Genomic DNA, 17,846 nt, shown 5'->3' with positions numbered 1-17,846 from the left:
AAACTTAAGCTATTGGGTTTACTAGGGTACTGTTGCTAGCAAATTGCCCTCCTGATTTTAGATAAGTTTTGGTCCCAAGATTATTAAAGTACTTACCCGACTTTAAATCCCAAAAAGTACCAATTTCGTGACAAATAATTAGTTTCACTGTAAGTTATAAATTTTTAAAATTAAAAAAAATTTATGTTGTTCAAAATCTACTTTTCTAGCATATACTATTATAGGTTACATAAACTTATCATGAATAAAATTGCTGTCTTTGGATCCCCCTCCCCCGTAATTTATGCGTAGAATTTGAATTTTAAGATAGGCGGAGTATGAGAAAAAAGGATACGAGATATTTTAATCCTTACTTATAATTTAGGCTCTTCACGTCCAATTTGTTGTCTAAGCCGAAAGCATGTATTTGAATCAGGTTAAAGAGAAATTTTTCTAAGCTAAAATTGATTGAAAACAAACAATATTTGCTGATAAAAGGTCAATGAATCACTGAATGTTATTGTTGTACCTACCCTACTCTCGTCTTTATTCTTACGACGTTGGAAGAGCAGTTTTGAGCAACTGGGCACGTTGAGCCTCTATTTGATTCAGGAACTCAAAGATAAATGGGGTATGCCCCTACAGTTATCAGCTTTTGATAAAAGGCTTCGGAAAATTCTGCTGAAATTATTTGCCACAAAAATTGAGTCTTCCTACCCGTATCGATGCTCTTTGGGATAGAAAATCGAGGTACAAGTTTTCTAAATCCGGGACCCAGTTGGGAACTGGGAGCTTTCTAAAGCTGAAAAGCTGTTTACTAAATCCGTTATCCTAGGAAATAAAATAAATTAGATTCAGTTCTGACAATTTTTTAACTGATGTCCGAGGGGTGTCTAAATTTTTTCCTGAATTCTTCTGCGGTTAGAGCGACCACTGATACTTCGTAGTCTTCTTAAGTGTGTTATTATTGTGGTTTTACATTTCTGGCTATTGAGGGAGGGGTGGATGTATTATGAAAATAATATTTGTTCCCTGTTTTCTTTATCTATGCTTCTGAGTTATGTTTTCGTAACAACATGGTTTTTCTATGGCACCTCATTGGCACCTGTTGGATGTACTATCTAATATCTACAATACTTTATTGATTTTCAAAATTAGTCTCATACCACATACCGCATTATAGTCGCATTTGCCGATAAAATCAAAATTAAGCACGACTACAGCGTCAATTAAGTACGCCCTTCGTAATTTGTCGAGTTGAACATTGTTCACCTTTCGAACATTAAATTGTTGATCCACCAATCAGAGTTGAGATTTAAGGCATAATTATTAAACTAGAAAAATGCAAGCTTGAAACATCAATTTTTTATTTATTTTTAACAGGAATCTGACAAGAGTTAAGAAGACGCTGTATTAGTAGAGAACAGTTTTAAACTAGTAAATTTTGGTGCAAACATTTTAAGCCAATTAATTGTAATTTTAATTATCTGGTTAAATCAAGAACTACCCCATACCATTAATAAAACTTGTTTTTTTTATCGACCGAAGTGACTGTGTGTCTCGGGCATTAAGTTTTTTGGGTAGCTATGCTAACCCAAAGTTGCTGGGTTGATTTTAGATCCATAAAGGCCCAACCCGGTTGATGAAGCACCAACTTTAATTTTACCAACTGAAATGCTTTGAAAAAATATTCCTAGCATTTTTTAGACTTTCAACTTTGCTTTGGTTAATCTTGGGTTTATGAGTTTTTCTGAGGGCGGTATGATTTTTTTGTGAGGGCAGTATGAGTTTTGTGAGGGCGGTAATTTTTGAAAAGTGATTGTCGCGAAGTTGGAGATAAATTACTAAAGACTATTAATATGGGTTTGGAAGAAGTACCTAAGGATTTTAGGACACGTGACAACACAGGTGACCAGGGTGAGTATGGTCATTACAGAGGTATTAGCGTGATTTTTAGCGTGGAAGCAAATAACTAAGCATGATGATAACTACTTAGACTAATATATGCTGACGAAAAAGTTTTAAGAGAAGGTCACTGCGATTTTAAGTAGGCGAGAGGATCCGTCGACGAAATTTTCATGCTTAGATTAGTAACTCAAAAATGTCTGGATCGTCACATCTCTTTAGTCCTCTATCGTATAATTGTGAACAAGCATTTGATACATCTGACAGAAAAGCTTTGACAGACAAATGAAAGTCTTGTCCTTGTAAGGTGTATCAGAAAACAACATTAAAGTAATTAGTGCTATAGCCTATACGATAATAGCGTTGCTACGGTTGAAGTAAGAAGTGAGGGTGTTTTGGAAACAGAGGGGGGCGTTGGGTTTCTTTGCGGTTGATTTTTTTTTCCTGAAGACTAGAAAGATAAGTCTTGGAATTAAAATTTAAATATTGGAAGCCCTGATCATGACAGTGGTCAAATATAGTTTTTAAACCCGGAAACTTCGAAAGACTGAGGAAGATTTGTTAAAGATTTTGCGTTTGGCTGGTCGCGTTTGACGCGTTTATGTAGAATACGCGTGTTTATGGCCGTACATCAAACAGTAAGCTCTACGAATAGATTGATTCCAGTTTAAATGGCTGTGATGGAAGTATAATGAAAATGACTTGGGCACGTTTTACGCTTGAAGGTTGAGATGGCTAAAGTTTGTGCTCTTTGGCCATCCATCGAAGGCTGATTGGAATGTAGTTTATTCCCGAATGAGATAGGAGGAGGTCATAAAGAGGGTAAAGGAAACTGAAACTCTTTTGGATGGACAGAGAAAATGTATTGAATAGACTGGGGTGGAGGGGGGATTTACGAAGCTTTCTCTGTCTTTGCTGACTTGGTACTACAGCGAGTTGTTAGTAGTAGTTGTAATAATCTGAGGTCCACTAGATAAAACCGACAATTCGTCGAACTTGAAGCTTGCTTTCTTGACAAAAGTAAAGAAGAACATTCAAGCTCGAATTAAAAGGGAAAGCAAGGACAGTCATCATCATCCCCCCCCTCGTATCGCTCTCTCTCGCTCTCTCTCTCTCTCTCTCTCTCTCTCTCTCTCTCTCTCTCTCTCTCTCTCTCTCTCTCTCTCTCTCTCTCTCTCTCTCTCTCTCTATCTCTCTGTCCCTTTCTCTCTCTCTGTCTGTGTCTCTTTCCCTCCGCTCCTTTTTCTCTCTCTCTCTCTCTCTCTCTCTCTCTCCCTCTCTTTTTCTCTCTCGGTTCCTCTCTCTATTTTTCTCACTCTTTCCATTCCTCTGTCTCTCTCCCAAAGGTTTATTATTGATTTGCGTGTTGATTTGCAAAATTTATATACTGTCTTATATTCTCACAATTTTTTACGTCTAAATCCCTACAATCACAAATATCTGGAAACATAGCCTTTTTTGTTCGTATATCTAATAACTTCAAATAGAATTGAAATGTTGTTTTATTTGGCGCTATTTCTGGGGAGTTTTTGTTTTCAAACAAAAACCCTGATAAGCCCTGATAATTATTTTGACTCGAGTTTTTTGTTGTTATTTTTTTTACGGTGAATTTTTTGAAACAACCTGACGTGATTAAATTAATTAGATAAGTTAAAACATTTTTTTGACACCAAACAGATTTCTTGAATATATCACGCCCCAAACCCCCCAGCATTGCTTACATTTCTAGTGTCATTTTATAACTCTATTTCTAGCGTCATTCTAGCGTCTAGCGTCATTTCTAGCGTCATTATATCACTATCCTATAGGACTGCATATAGAAAAATAGAAGTTTCTCTTATAAGGCTATTTAAAAAATATTTAAAATAATCGATCTTGACATTTTCACTTCCTTTTCCAGCTGTCCTCCAGTTCTACGTCTGGTCCACGCCAAGATGATAAGAAATCTCATGCAAGGGAAAAAACAAGTGAAGATGAACAAGTTGAAGACTTGGCTGCAATCCCTACTAATGGACTTGCCAATATGACTCCACCTCTGTTTGACCTGAATGAAGATAAAACTCGACCAGATGGTGATACACATATTTTGGAAGAAAAAATAAGAGTTGAACATCAATCAGTCACTGTGGAAAGACAAGAACAGAACATCCAGAGTTCTGATAGTGACTACAAGGAAGAATTTAATTTGCCTGAAGGTGTAAATATTCTAAGACCTATCAAGACAGGATCAGGGATAACTGTTTCTGCAACAATTAAAGAAGAAAGTCAAGTCACAAAAGACAAAAAATCTGATGAACTACCATCTGGCGATTCAGGGGAAGATAAAGTAGAGCCTCTACCCCAACCAGAACTAACGAAGGAGCCTGAGTTTGTTGAATATGAAGATCTTGACTCTCTTACAGGGTTTTTGGTAACAAAAAAAGTATCTGCTCTTACAGGTGAAGTTATCCATAAGAGTGGTTTTGAAATACGAGATGACATACCAGTGGAACCAACTATAAGAGCAGAAAAGACAACAAGTCCAGAAAAGAGGCCTAAAGTGAAAGCTAAAATAAAGTCTCCAGGTACAGAAAAGGAAAAGAAAATCTCGGATACAAAGAAGTCTGATGTTGAAGTAGTGGAAGATAAAAAGAAAAATCTTTCTCCGGTTAAACCTCCAAAAGATTACTTAGAATTGGAGGAAATAGATCCCGTGACTGGGTTTCTTGTTACTAAGAAGGTTTCTCGTCTAACGGGAGAAATAATTGAAGAGGCTGGCTTTAAAGTGGTTGTTGATCAACTAGATAATTCAAATATTCCTCTGGCAAGTGGAAAGTCTGAAGTAACTCTTACTCCCGAAAAAGCGACAATTCCCTGCAGAGATGTTAAAAATTCTGGTGAAGAAGGATTTGTCCAACAAGAAGACCTTGAAACTGCTAATATACAAGAATGTGAATCAAAAACTAGCAGTTGTATAAGCAGGGAAGTAGAACCCGTGAGTGATGCTGAATCCAAAGTAGGATCACCTCAAGACCCTTTAGTGGGTAAAACACCCAAAGTAACCGATATTTTCACATCAGAAAAAGTAACAGACCCCAGAAAACCCATTAGAAAACCAAGTGATGAAGAACAAGAAGATTTTGAAAATGATAAAATCTACAAATCAGAATTGGTAACTGTTAGCTATAAAGATAAGGAAGCAGAATCTGTAAGTGACAATGAATTTAAGAAAGCAACTCTTCAAGGTGATAGAAAATCCGATTCGCCTGACACAATAGTAAAAAGTGATACAGGCACTATTGAATCTAATCAAGATTCAGTACTTCAAAGAAGAAAAACTTTGGAAGAAGAGCATGTGAATACTGAAGAATCGGAAGAATTCGATCCAATATCAGGCTGTGTTGTTAAAAGAAAAACGATTAAACGCATTATTACAGCAGCTCCAAATTTCACTTCTCAAGACGTTATGGAGCGAATTTCTAGTTCATCTGGGGGATCACCGGTAGTAGAATATGGCACTGAAACAATCAAAGAGTTTGATGAAAAAACGAAGACTTATAAAATAACAACTATTGGAAAGAAAGGGGATATTAGATCTACCAAGATCGTTAAAACAGTTAGAGAGATCTTTGATGGGGATACAAGCGTGTCAGAATGCAGTAAAGGAACGTCAAGTGCTGGTCCTGATTTTTCGAAACCTTTGGATCAGCAAGAACTTGAACAAGTAGCTAATACTAGCGATATTCACAAGGATGAAGACCACGATACAAAAGATGAACGTAGCTTTGAAATGGTGAAGAATGAAGGACCAGACACTACTGTCGACATAACAGAGAAAGAATTTTTGGAATCACCAGAAGCCTCTTCAGTACCGACATCTGAAATAAAGGAACAGTCAAATGAATGGTTGTGTATGGAAGATGCCTCAAAGGAAGGAATGGGCCTTGATAGAGAAAATCAAGCAATAAAAGAATTTGAAATTGGTGTCCCCATCCCGAAAACTGTCAAAGATATAGAAGATGACGATAAACAGAAACCAGATTTTAGGGTTGGCAGAGATGGTGAAATTGACGAAGAAGTTGAAGATGCAATCCGTTACCTCGACTCCTCATTAACAGAAGAACAAAGCTCTTCATTATTTAGCAGAGGTGTTATAAGAAAAAGCAAAGCGAATATTGCTAAGGAGCTACTAGAAAAATCTTCGATTTTGTACGAAGGTGACCTTAAAACTAGTTCTGAACAGAAATGTAAGGACCCTTCAGTAGAAGCTAGTGAAATAAAGAGTATAACCGTTTCTACACATCAAAAGGAACTAGGACCCGAAACCAGATGCACAGCTGGGACTATTGGAAGCGTCAGTGAAATTAAAGAAGTTGAAAAACTTCGAGAAGAAATTCAGAAAGCTGAAGACTATAGTGACAGAGTTGTAGACAAGCTAATGTACAAAAATGAAGCTGAAGCGAATAAGCGAGAAAAAGGAATCAACGAAGCTGCTTCAGATGAAAATATTGTACGTAAAAATTCAAAGGACGACGATGAAGAAATAGTGGAAGCAAAGGGAAAGACTAGGTCAATTAATTTTAAAGAAACTCAAATTGGAGACGATTTTGACAGAGGGTTGGACAAGGGTGATGAATCTGATGATATTTCGGAGCATCATGTTGTAAAGAAAATTGTGGGAACCATTGTACCATTAGAGAAAAATATCGGAGCTCAAGATTTTTCAGATGATATCAAAGAGTTAGAGGAAAGGGACGATTGCACAGGTACTGGTATCAAGGGAAAAATTCAGAAAACTAGCTCTGTTAGTGGACAGCCCGTTGTTCAAGATGAGGGACTGACAGAAAGTCAAAGTGGAATAGAACCAGATTATGTGAAAGAAGAACTTTACGATAAAATGGGAACCATTGTGAAACGCCGTATTGTTAGAAAAGTTACAAAATCAATCGCACCTTTACTTCCAGGATCTGAATTACAGGGAGACTATATTTCTGAAAATATTAAAGAATTTGAAGAGAAGGATAATAGAATGGGAACTCTCGTGCATACAAGCCCTTTTGCTCCTGCACAATCTTATATTCCTTCTGAACGAGAAGAAGAAACTCAGTCTGGAGATGACTCTAATGAAGAAATAGAAGAAACCCAAGAAATTGACGATAGGGCGGGAACTGTCATAAAACGTCGCATCATCAGAAAAATTATTAAATCTACTGCACTTGTACAGCCAAATGCTGGATTGCAAGGAGAAGATATCCCCGAATATAGTGAAGAATTTGAGGAAGCATATGATAAAGCAGGAACTACTGCTAAGCGAGCAGCCACCAAAAACGATAAAGAAAGCTCCTTCGTGAGTCTGGAACCTATTGATTCCCCCGGGTGGGATCTTGAAGCCCAAAATAGAAGAGATACTGATGAGGAGGAAGATGAATCTGAAAAAGTTGGTAGCAAGGCAGGATCTATCATAAAACGCCGTGTAGTCAGACGGACTGTAAGGTCTAGTATACCTTTTGAGACACGAACTAAAGTAAGTGAAAGAGCTATTCCTGGAGATACTGAAGAATTCGAAGAAAGAGATGATAAGACAGGAACTATCATCAAGCGAAGAATTATACGGAATGTAAAGAAAACATCTTTGGTGGGTCTGCAGCTTAAAGAACCGCAGGGCCCTGATAATAGTGATGAAGAGGTAGAAGAAACTGAAGAAGTTGATGACAAGACAGGGTCCATTGTAAGACGCCGTATTGTCAGGAGGGTTATAAGATCTGTGGTTCCCTTAGAAGGAAATATGAAATACGGAGAAGATGGTGCTCCCAAAGTCGTTCAAGAAAGTGTGGAAAAAGTCACAGAACCTGGAACTATCACTAATCAAAGAAGAGTTTCAAAAACTTCTTTAGTTACTGCAGCCCCTATAGGTTTAGTTGAAAAATATAAACTGGCTGGAAGCAAAGAAAGATCTGAGAAACAGTTAAAAGAGACTGAAGATGTTGATAACCGAACCGAGGCTGTCATAACGGGCCGAAAGAGATCTGCTCTGCCCGTAGAATCCTGCACACAGCTAAAAGACTGTGACATTGTCGATGAATTTGAAGAAAATGACGAGCGAGAGGAGCAGATAGGAATTGAACGAAGATTAGACCGAAAAGATCAAAAAACTTCTTTAGTCATTACACAGCCAGTCGAGCCCTCTAGTACGTGTTTTGAAGCTCTAAGAGGAGACGATTCAAATGAAGAAGTGAACGAAACAGAAGAAGTGGAAGAAAAGTCAAAAACTATAGTTAAACGTGACATTGCTGGAAGGGCCACAAGTTCTACTGGATCTTTAGAGCAAGATGTCAAATTGAAAGAATATAAAGCTCCTGAAGAGATTGAAGAACTTGACGAAAAATATAATACAAGTAGAACAACAAGCAAGCGAAGGATTGTTCGAAACGAACAGAAAACTTATTCGGGTGATAATATACCCAGTGAACTATTAAAAGAACCTAGAGAAGCTCCAAGGGGAAAAGAATCTGATGAAGAGGCAGAGGAGACGATAGCAGTAGATGATGAAACAGGAGCTGTCATAAGACGTCGAATTGTCAGAAAATTTATAATACCTTCGGGAACTTTAGAGCCAAGAGTCAAATTGCAAGAAGATGATCCTCCTGAAGAGATTGAAGAACTTGAGGAGTTGGATGGTGAAACCGGTACTATAGTTAAGCGGAAAATTGTACGAAAAATGCAAAGAACTTCCTTTTTTAGTGAACAACCTGTTGTGCTATCTAATCAGCCTCTTAAAGCTCGAAGTGGGGATGATTCCAATGATGAGATAGATGAGGTCGAAGAAACTGATAATAAAACAGGCTGTATCACAAAACGGCGTATTATCAGAAAAATGACAAGATCAACTGTTCCCTTAATGGCAGGTGTCAAATTGCCTGAAGAAGGTGCTCCTGAAGAAGTCCAGGAGTTTGAGGAAGAAGATGCTAAAACCGGTACTATCATTAAGCGGAGAATTATAAGAAGCGTGCAAAAAAATCCCTTTGACAGTCCACAATCTACGGATTTTTCTAAACAATCTGTAGAATCTCGCAGGGGACTCGAATCTGATCCAGAGATAGAAGAGACAGAAGAAGTGGATGAAAATACAGGAAACATAATAAAACGGAAAATTATTAGGAGAATTATCAGATCAACCTTACCTTTAGAGGAAGGAGCAAAATTACAAGAATGTGATCCTCAAGAAGAAATCGAAGAATTTGAAGATAAGGACGACAAGACCGGAACAATCATTAAGCGAAGAATTGTGAGAAAAGTCCGGAAAAGCTCTTTGCTCCATGTACCACCTATTGAGTTTTCCGAGACTTCTATGGAGCCACAAACTGAAAAAAATGATAATGAAGGGGCACAAGATACCAAAGAAGTTGACGTCGAAGCTGGAGCTGTGAGAAAATGTGGCTCTGCTAGGAAAATCACAAAAGCAGATATAATTTTAAAGTCAACTTCAGATTCATTGAATTCTGATGGACCTAACCTGCTTTTAAGCCAAAAAATAGAAACAGCAATGCAGCAGGCTTCTCCTTGGATCACAGCACAAAATAAAGCTGAGGAAGAAGCATTCACTCAAACTGGTAAACCTGCATACACTGAGGAAGATGCAAGTTCCTTGATTCACTCTGACAATAGCTCTGCTGGGAAACCGTCCTCATTGTCTCAAATACAAGATGTAACTGATATGCCTGGGGAAATGATAGAAATAGAAGAGTTTGATGAAAAAACTGGGATAACCGCCAAGCGTAAAATTGTGACGAGTAGTCTGGAATCTCCCACTTCTAGCAGACAGATCGGTAGAATTCCCTCAGAATCTTCAGACCGTCAGGTTAATTTCACGACAGAAGCTATTTTATTAGCAGGGTCAACTCTCAGTGGAATAATAGGTTCTAGTGAAGAGTCCTTATCATCTGTGCAATTTAAACCTCGAAAAGAAGGTGATGAAACAAGAGAGTATCAGCCTCTGACTTCAGCCTCTGGATATAATTCAGCTTCTGGATCTTTAGTATCCGGCATTAGTCGGAAAGGCTCAAACTCAACAATTTCCGAAATTTCTGATTCATCTTTTCAAATAAGCACATGTCTTCATGATCAAGTTTTCCAGGTTCCTGATTCTGAGATGCAAATTAGCTTTAAGGATTTTGATTTAGGTCTGAGTAGTTCAAGCTCAATGAGAAAAGACTCAAACTCTTCAACAATATCCCAGATTTCTGAATGTATTAGAAAATCGAGTCAAGAAAGCTTCAGAACAACCGTCCTTAACGCAAAACATAGCGATACATGCTCTGGGGGAACTGGAGTTAGTTCAACTCCATCTGAAGATATTTCAAATCGTTGCAGTCCTAAAAAAGATTCTGTGAGTGGCTCACAACGAAAGCTCAGTTCGCTCAGTGAAGACGGCTCAGTAGTATCAGAGACATCTGAAATCATCGGCGGCCGTCGTGTTGTAAGAAGAACCATCGTTACTCAGGTTATACAAACATATGAGGACGATGACGAGGATGGTGAGTGGAAGCTGGTATCCGAAGAGGCTAAAGTGGAGACTTTCCCAGGCAGTGTTCAAGAAGGGGAAGTAACAAGAACTAGTATCCAAAATCTGCCCGAATCTGTCCTACCATCCAGTGCCCTGGATCGTCCAGCATTTGTAACGGTTGGAAGGTAAGGACTTTTGAACCTTCAATTCCTAAGCTAGGTACTTGTCTTTTATAGCAACTGTGTATATAGAATCTAAGTAGAACCGATTTTTTCGTTTGTTTCTTTCTGCTTAGCGTGAGACAAACAAAGACAAGTGACAGAATAGTTGGGTAATATATAATTTGGGCCATATATTTGCACATTAGGGGGTATGGGGGTGAAGTATTTGAACAGTATGAAGTTAGAAAACAATTCTTATTTCATAATATGCAGAATAATTGTATTCAACACATTTTGCATGCAGACCCACTATACTTTACCCCCACCCCCTCATATGTAAATATATAGCCACATTTGTTCTGACGTATTATATTTTCATCATATTCTGTGATATTTCATTAGGATTAGTCAGAGATTAGTTCATTCAATATGGACCGCAAACTCAAGGAAATCCGGTTCTACTTAGCTTCTATATACATTGGCGCTATAACAGACAAGTACCCTAAGCTGTTCTTATCTAAAAAAAAACTTTTTGTCTGGGCCAAGGGAGGGATGGACTGATGTTTTATGGCCAATAACGGACAAAATACGGCCAAAAATGCTACTTTTCAAAATACCAGGTCATGATAAAACAAAAACGTTTAGACCCGTTTAATGACCCTTGTTATTATTCATGTATTTTCATATTGTGTAGGCCAGGAGTGGGTAGACTGCAGCCAGCAGGACATGTGTGGCCCGCAGTAGAACATCTACCAAGTAGTAGATCATGTCCCAATTTTTCCTATTATATACAATGCAGTTTTTTTCCATATATTTCCTTCGGTGAGATTGTAGGTTAAACAAATCCCTTTTTCTCAACATCTATTATGATAACCGGCAATTATTATGTAGGCTAAAATTCTATTTTCAGCTTAGAACCTTTCTCATTTTAGAAATTAAAATATTTTGCGATTTTTTAACACAGTGCGGGTGTTAAATTAATCAGACGTTGATACATATTATCACCGGTTCATGTTAAGACGTTAAATGCAAACAGACGTTGATACATATTATCACGATTTCATGTTTTGTTGATAATTGTAATTAAAGTATATAAAATATATGCAGCCCCCGTTGTAACGAAGTTTTTTTGAAGAAATTTTGCCAAATTCTTGTCTAGCCATTGTAAATAATTTGAGAAATAACCAGTCACTATACAGAAATAACGGAAAAATTAATTAGCCCATAACAGCTGCAGAATCTTTTACTTTTTTCTATTTACTATTTTTAATTTAGTGACACAATTTATTCCAAGTAACAAAAAACGACTTTAATAATCGTTAGCTTTCAGAATTTTTTTTATAAACGTTCATAACCGTTAGGATTAATAACCGTTAGTTTTAGAAATTTTTTTTCAAGAATTTTACATGATTTCTATGCGTTCATAATTTTCTAGAAGTGTAGTACTGATATGGTTGTAGTCTAGAGAATTAGCTTTTGAAAATAAGGATTTGTAAGAGTGCAATATCTATAATAAAAATTAAAAACGTATCACTATTAATTATAAATAATTGCTATAAAAGGTGATTAAAAATGATTAACAGCAGCATAAGAAAAGAACTACTTTAAAAAATACTTAAAAATGACTAACAATGAATAATAATAATGAAAAAGATTGGTTATAACTGATATTCTTTTTTCCATGTGTTTATAATTTTCTAGAAGTATAGGACTCAATATGAACGTGGGTCAAGTCTAAAAAAGTAGCTTATGGAAAATGGGCTATGTAATAGTAAATCATTAAAAATAAGTAATAATAATATATTATTATTCAAACTAAATAACTACTATAAAAGCAGGGGCGGATCCAGGGTGCGTGGGGGGTGCGCCCCCCTAAGCGTAGTCTAAACTAGAGTAATTTACTTAATTAACTCAAGTTTGCATTAACTAAACTTGCTCATAACGCAAGTTTATCGGATCAATCTATTTTGCCCCTCCCCCCCCCCTAAAAAAAATCCTGGATCCGCCCCTGTATAAAAGATATCTAAAAATGCACAATTAACAACTACATAATAAAAGAACAACTACAAAAATTAAAATTAATGATAATAATGAAAAATGTTAATTTTAATATATATCAAGTAATATTAATTAGTGAATAAAGCTATCGAGCATTATAGTTTTTCGACAAAAAGGGGTTAATCTCCATTTTAGTGCCCAAATAAAATTATTTTGACACTTTAAATTTTGTCTAAATAATTTTGTTTGGACAAATAGAAAAAACACAATATATTGTAAAAAAAAAAAAAAAATGGAATTTGGCACCTAACTTACGTCCAAATAACCCTTTTTAATGATAAAATTATGAAGAGACTAGAATCTACCAGAGCTTATGCAGAAATTACAAAACATAATTTATTTACTATTCGGGTAGGAAGGATTGGGTATATAGGTAGGGAGTAGGGCTCAATATGAATAAGGAAGTTGCTAATTCTTGCTTAGGATGGGAAGGTATTGAAATAATAAGATCAAACTTGAAATGATAAAACAACGAAAATCAGGTGGAATAATAGGGAAATTTTGTCCATAAGATAGTGGAATGCGAACTTTAAATGAATATTTTGACTCTGTATCCAACGGCCGTCCTCAGCGAAACAGATGAAAAAAAAGTCACATTAAAATACTATAATTAAAACTAAAATATTTTTCATCATTATCATCATTATCACTAAAACTAAAATCATCATTACTTTAGGACTAAAGAAAAAAATGATAAAAACTCTTCTTTTCGTCCAAAGAACTTTTTTGGTGTTACAAATACGAAGAAACGACGGTAAAACTGTTTAAAACTACTTTTTGGCGTCCAAAAAGTTTCCAAACAGACGTTAAAAACTGCAATAAACTGCTTAAAATGACCGTAAACTGCTTAAAAGTATGACGGTTTACGTCCTATCAGCTTTTTGACTATAAAAATAGAAAAATAGGAAAAAAATAGGAAAAATGGCAATGTTTGCAATCGTCTATTAACGTCCTAATGAATTCTGATATACTAAAAATAATACTAAAAATATGCTACAAATGTAAGACATATTAAAATAAGAAGTGGTCATTTTTTATACTTTTTATACTAAAAATAAGTAATAACTAAAAATACTAAAAATAGGAAGTGGCCATAAAACTGCTTCAAACCTTATTTTTGCATCCAAATTAGTTTACTCGATGAAACAATATTAGTTTTCTCAATGAAGAAAAAGGCAATAAAACTTCTAAAAACCGTTCTCTGGTGCAGGCGCGTTAACTGAAAAATTTGCCTCCTCCTCACGAATTGACACCACTTCTCTGGTGTCCAAGAAATTGTGTTGTAATTTGCATACAATGTACAATGAAAAATAATCATTTTACACGGCAAAGAACGAAACACTTCTATCATGGTCATGAATACATCATACGTTTTTGAAATATCAAACAGTTCGTGGTAACGAACTGTAAGTAAGGAGTGACCCGGCTCAATGGTAACCGAAACTCTAGAAAACGGGTTTTTGATACCAATAGATATATCAAAAGAATCAGATTTTAATGCTTGACTTCAAATATATAATTTTCATCAAGTTTAGTTCTACCCATCAAAAGTTAGGCACCTGAGAATATTTGGCTGATGTTCAAAAAAGGGGGAAAGGCCCCCTAAAAGTTATAAAACCCTAATGATAATCACAGCATCATATTCTGCGTATCAGAGAACCCTACTGTAGAAGTTTCAAGTTCCTATCTACAAAAATGTGGAATTTTACATTCTTTGCCAGAAGAAAGATCACGGATGCGTGTTTATTTGTTTGTTTGTTTGTTTTTTTTCCCCCAGGGGTAATCGTATCGACCCAGTGGTCCTAGAATATCGTGGGGGGGCTCATTGGAACGGAAATTAAAAGTTCTAGTGCCTTTTTTAAGTGACCAAAAAAATCGAGGGCAACTAGGTCCCCTCCCACGCTCATTTTTTTCCCAAAGTCACCCGATAAAAATTTTGAGACAGCCATTTTGTTCAGCATGGTTGAAAATATGATAAATATGTCTTTTAGGATGACTTAATCCCCCGAAGTTCCCAGGGGGAGGGCTAAAAGTTATGAACTTTACCCAATGTTAACATTTTGTTTGGTTTTTTGGTAATTATACAGAAGTTTTATGGTGTTTTTTTTGGGGTTTGGGGGTGGTAGGGGGGGGTCGGTGGTTATGTTGGAGGATCTGTTCATGAAGGAAGTTGTCATGGGGGAAGGGAAATTGCCATGAAGGGGGCGCCGGACTTGCCAGCATTATTTATTGGTTATTGGGAAGTATACAACCATTTTCAGGAAGGATTTTTTCTGGAGGGGGGGGGGCTAGAGGAGGGGGTTACTCTGGAGAATATTTCCGTGGAGGATGTTTCTTTGGGGTAAGGGATAGTTCGATGATGGGGGCTCCGGATTTCCAATTTTTATTTAAAAAACAAGCATAAATTAAATATAAAAACAAGTTTTTTCAACTGAAATGTAAGAAGGAATATTAGAACTTAAAACGAACAGAAAATATAACTTATGTGAGTGGGTTGTCTCCCAAGTCAATAACACGCTCTTTACGCTACAGTTTTTTTTAGTGCTTTCAAAAGAGCTATCTATTCTAATCAAACGGCCTTTGTGATTCAGGGGTTTGTGAATTAAAATTTGTTTTAACTTTTAACGTAAAGAGCGTCGTATTGACTAAGGGGAGAACCCCCTCAAATACGTAATAACAAATACGTAAAAAAAAAACAATAAAAAAACAAGCGATACGGCTCAATAGTAATCGAAACTTTTAAAAACGGAATTTTGATGTCAATAAATGTATCAAAAGAATGTGTTTATAATGCTGATTCTAAATATATAAATTTTATTAAGTTTAGTATTACTCATCAAAGGCTACGAGCCTGATAAAATTTACTCGATTTTTTAAAGAGGGGTCCCTACAAGTGAAAGAATTTTAATGAAAATCACACCGTCAGATTCAGCGTATCAGAAAACCCTATTACATAGGTTTCAAGCTCATATATGCAAAAATCTGCAACTTTGTATTTTTTGCCAGAAGAAAAATATAGGAATATAGAAGTTAGTTACGTAAGTTAATTTGTAAAGACATCCATTTAGCAAAAGAAAAGTAAAATTTTTATGCAAATAAAAGCTGCATTAACTAAAAAACGATCAGAAATTAAATAAAAAAAACAAGTTTTTTAAACTGAAAGTAAGGAGCGACATTAAAACTTAAAACGAACAGAAATTATTCCGTATATGAAAGGGGCTGTCCCCTCCTCAACGCCTCGCTCTTTACGCTAAAGTTTAACTCTGTCTCACAACTTTATATTTTAAAACAATAAAAAACTTTAGCGTAAAGAACAAGGCGTTGAGGAGGGGACAGCCCCTTTCATATACGGAATAAATTAAATAAATTAAATAAAAAAAAACAAGTTTTTTAAACTGAAAGTAAGGAGCGACATTAAAACTTAAAACGAACAGAAATTATTCCGTATATGAAAGGGGCTGTCCCCTTCTCAACGCCGCGCTCTTTGCTCTAAATTTTGAGTTCTTCTCACAACTTTATTTTTTAAAACAATAAAAAACGTTAGCGTAAAGAGCGAGGCGTGGAGGAGGGGCCAGCCCCTTTCATCTACGGACTACTTTCTGGTCGTTTTAAGTTTTAATGTCGCTCCTTACTTTCAGTTTAAAAAACTTATTTTTTTATTTAATTTTCCATAAAAGGGACAGATCATTTATAAACGTAAATTCTCATGTTTTAAAAATCGTCTTTTCGTAAAGCCAACAATGGGTCCATAATAGAGTACGCTTTCATAAGGCACGTTTTTTTCAAAGACCATATATTACTAGGTAGAAAATACGTTTGTTTTAGCTATCTCCGTGCATATCTCGTCCCACAGAATTCCATCATCTCCTTAATTGTACATACCATCCACGTGAAACACAACTTAAGAGGATTTGATCAAGCCAAGTCATTATATATTATACATTTTAAGTATGTATTATATTATATATGTTATAAAAATTATATATAACCCAATCTATTCCAGGGCCTTTGAACAACAGACTGAACCAGAGTACAGTGGCACAGAAAGTGAACACAGCTCTTTAAACTACGACCATGGGGCAAGTACGCGTAGCCATTACGCTTTTTCTGAACACCATTATAGCGGTACTGAAAGTGGCCAGTCTTCACTCCAATACATACACGAATCAGAAACGGTGGATTCACAGATTGACCATCAAAATGGCAATGATAATGATGATATTAATAGTAACAGTAGTGGAGGAGGGTTGACACCTGGACATGTTGAGGATAACAGGCAACGAACGCTCTCAACATCGTCCCATAGAAGTGATACGTCACCGCAAGCTACTAACAATATGCATGGTGATTTTGATCCTATTGCGGCCTGGGGTAAACCACTTGGTAATTCAATCTTTTATTACTTATATTATTTTTTGTTATTCCTTCATTAATTTAATTAATTTTAGTACTTTAAGTAATCAGCAAATGTTATTAATTAATTAAATTATTTAATTAAATTATTAATTTAATTAAATAAATTTTATTTAACCACTATAAATAATAATATAATATTTATATTATAATAATAAAATAAATAATATTTAATTATATAACCACTAGGTAAAAATTGGAAGTAGTCTACGTATTTTTTTACGTTTAGACGGACATTCGGCTATTTTTGAAATGACACTTTTTTCTTTTATTCTCTTTTGCTACGCTATTTTTGTATACTTTTTGACTCCATTAATTCAAAAGACAATATGTGACACGTATGATAAGACTTATTTTCAAAAAATAGCTATCATAAACCCATATGGGCAGAAATCAAAGTTCAGAGTCTAACTTAAAAACAAACACAACAAAAACGACAAATTTGATAAGATTGGTAATAAATAAAAAGATAGATATAAAAGTCAACATGTCTAAAAGATTAAATTTTAATATATTAAACTTACAATCATTTATATCGGTAAATTCTTTTTGAAAATGCACTACACTTTTTTTTTATAATTGGCATACTACCATTTTGTGGTTTGAAGAAGCAATCTAAATAGGACACGACTTAGGGAAATGCCAGTTCTCTTAAGATTTTTCATAAATCGTGTGCTGACTGAAATTAGAGATCTCTTAAAATTGAAAACCTTGAGCATAATTAAGGGGAGTTGTAAAATTTAATTTTTTGTGTGGGTAAATCAGTTGATTCCGAGCTTTTAGAGAAAGATATTCCCATTTGAAAGCTTTGAAGTGAATTTTCGATTCTTAATTATTTCGTAATAAAT

The 17,846-nt window shown here is 35.6% G+C and overlaps 1 protein-coding gene across 1 annotated transcript in view; it reads left to right on the top strand.

The window, feature by feature from the left end:
• Positions 1 to 17,846, top strand: part of LOC148939235 (uncharacterized) — a 271,064-nt gene that overhangs the window by 243,038 nt on the left and 10,180 nt on the right. Inside the window, exons 11-12 of the mRNA XM_089106820.1 lie at positions 3,785 to 10,551; positions 16,589 to 16,968. Of these exons, the coding sequence (XP_088962946.1) occupies positions 3,785 to 10,551; positions 16,589 to 16,968 (7,147 nt within the window). The remainder of the gene's footprint in view (positions 1 to 3,784; positions 10,552 to 16,588; positions 16,969 to 17,846) is intronic.

This window comes from Artemia sp. Qi Xiang Cuo, chromosome 21 (genome assembly GCF_049724085.1).
Source record: "Artemia sp. Qi Xiang Cuo chromosome 21, ASM4972408v1, whole genome shotgun sequence".
NCBI classification, from domain to species: Eukaryota; Metazoa; Arthropoda; class Branchiopoda; order Anostraca; family Artemiidae; genus Artemia; species Artemia sp. Qi Xiang Cuo.
This window is presented reverse-complemented; position numbering and strand designations above follow the sequence as displayed.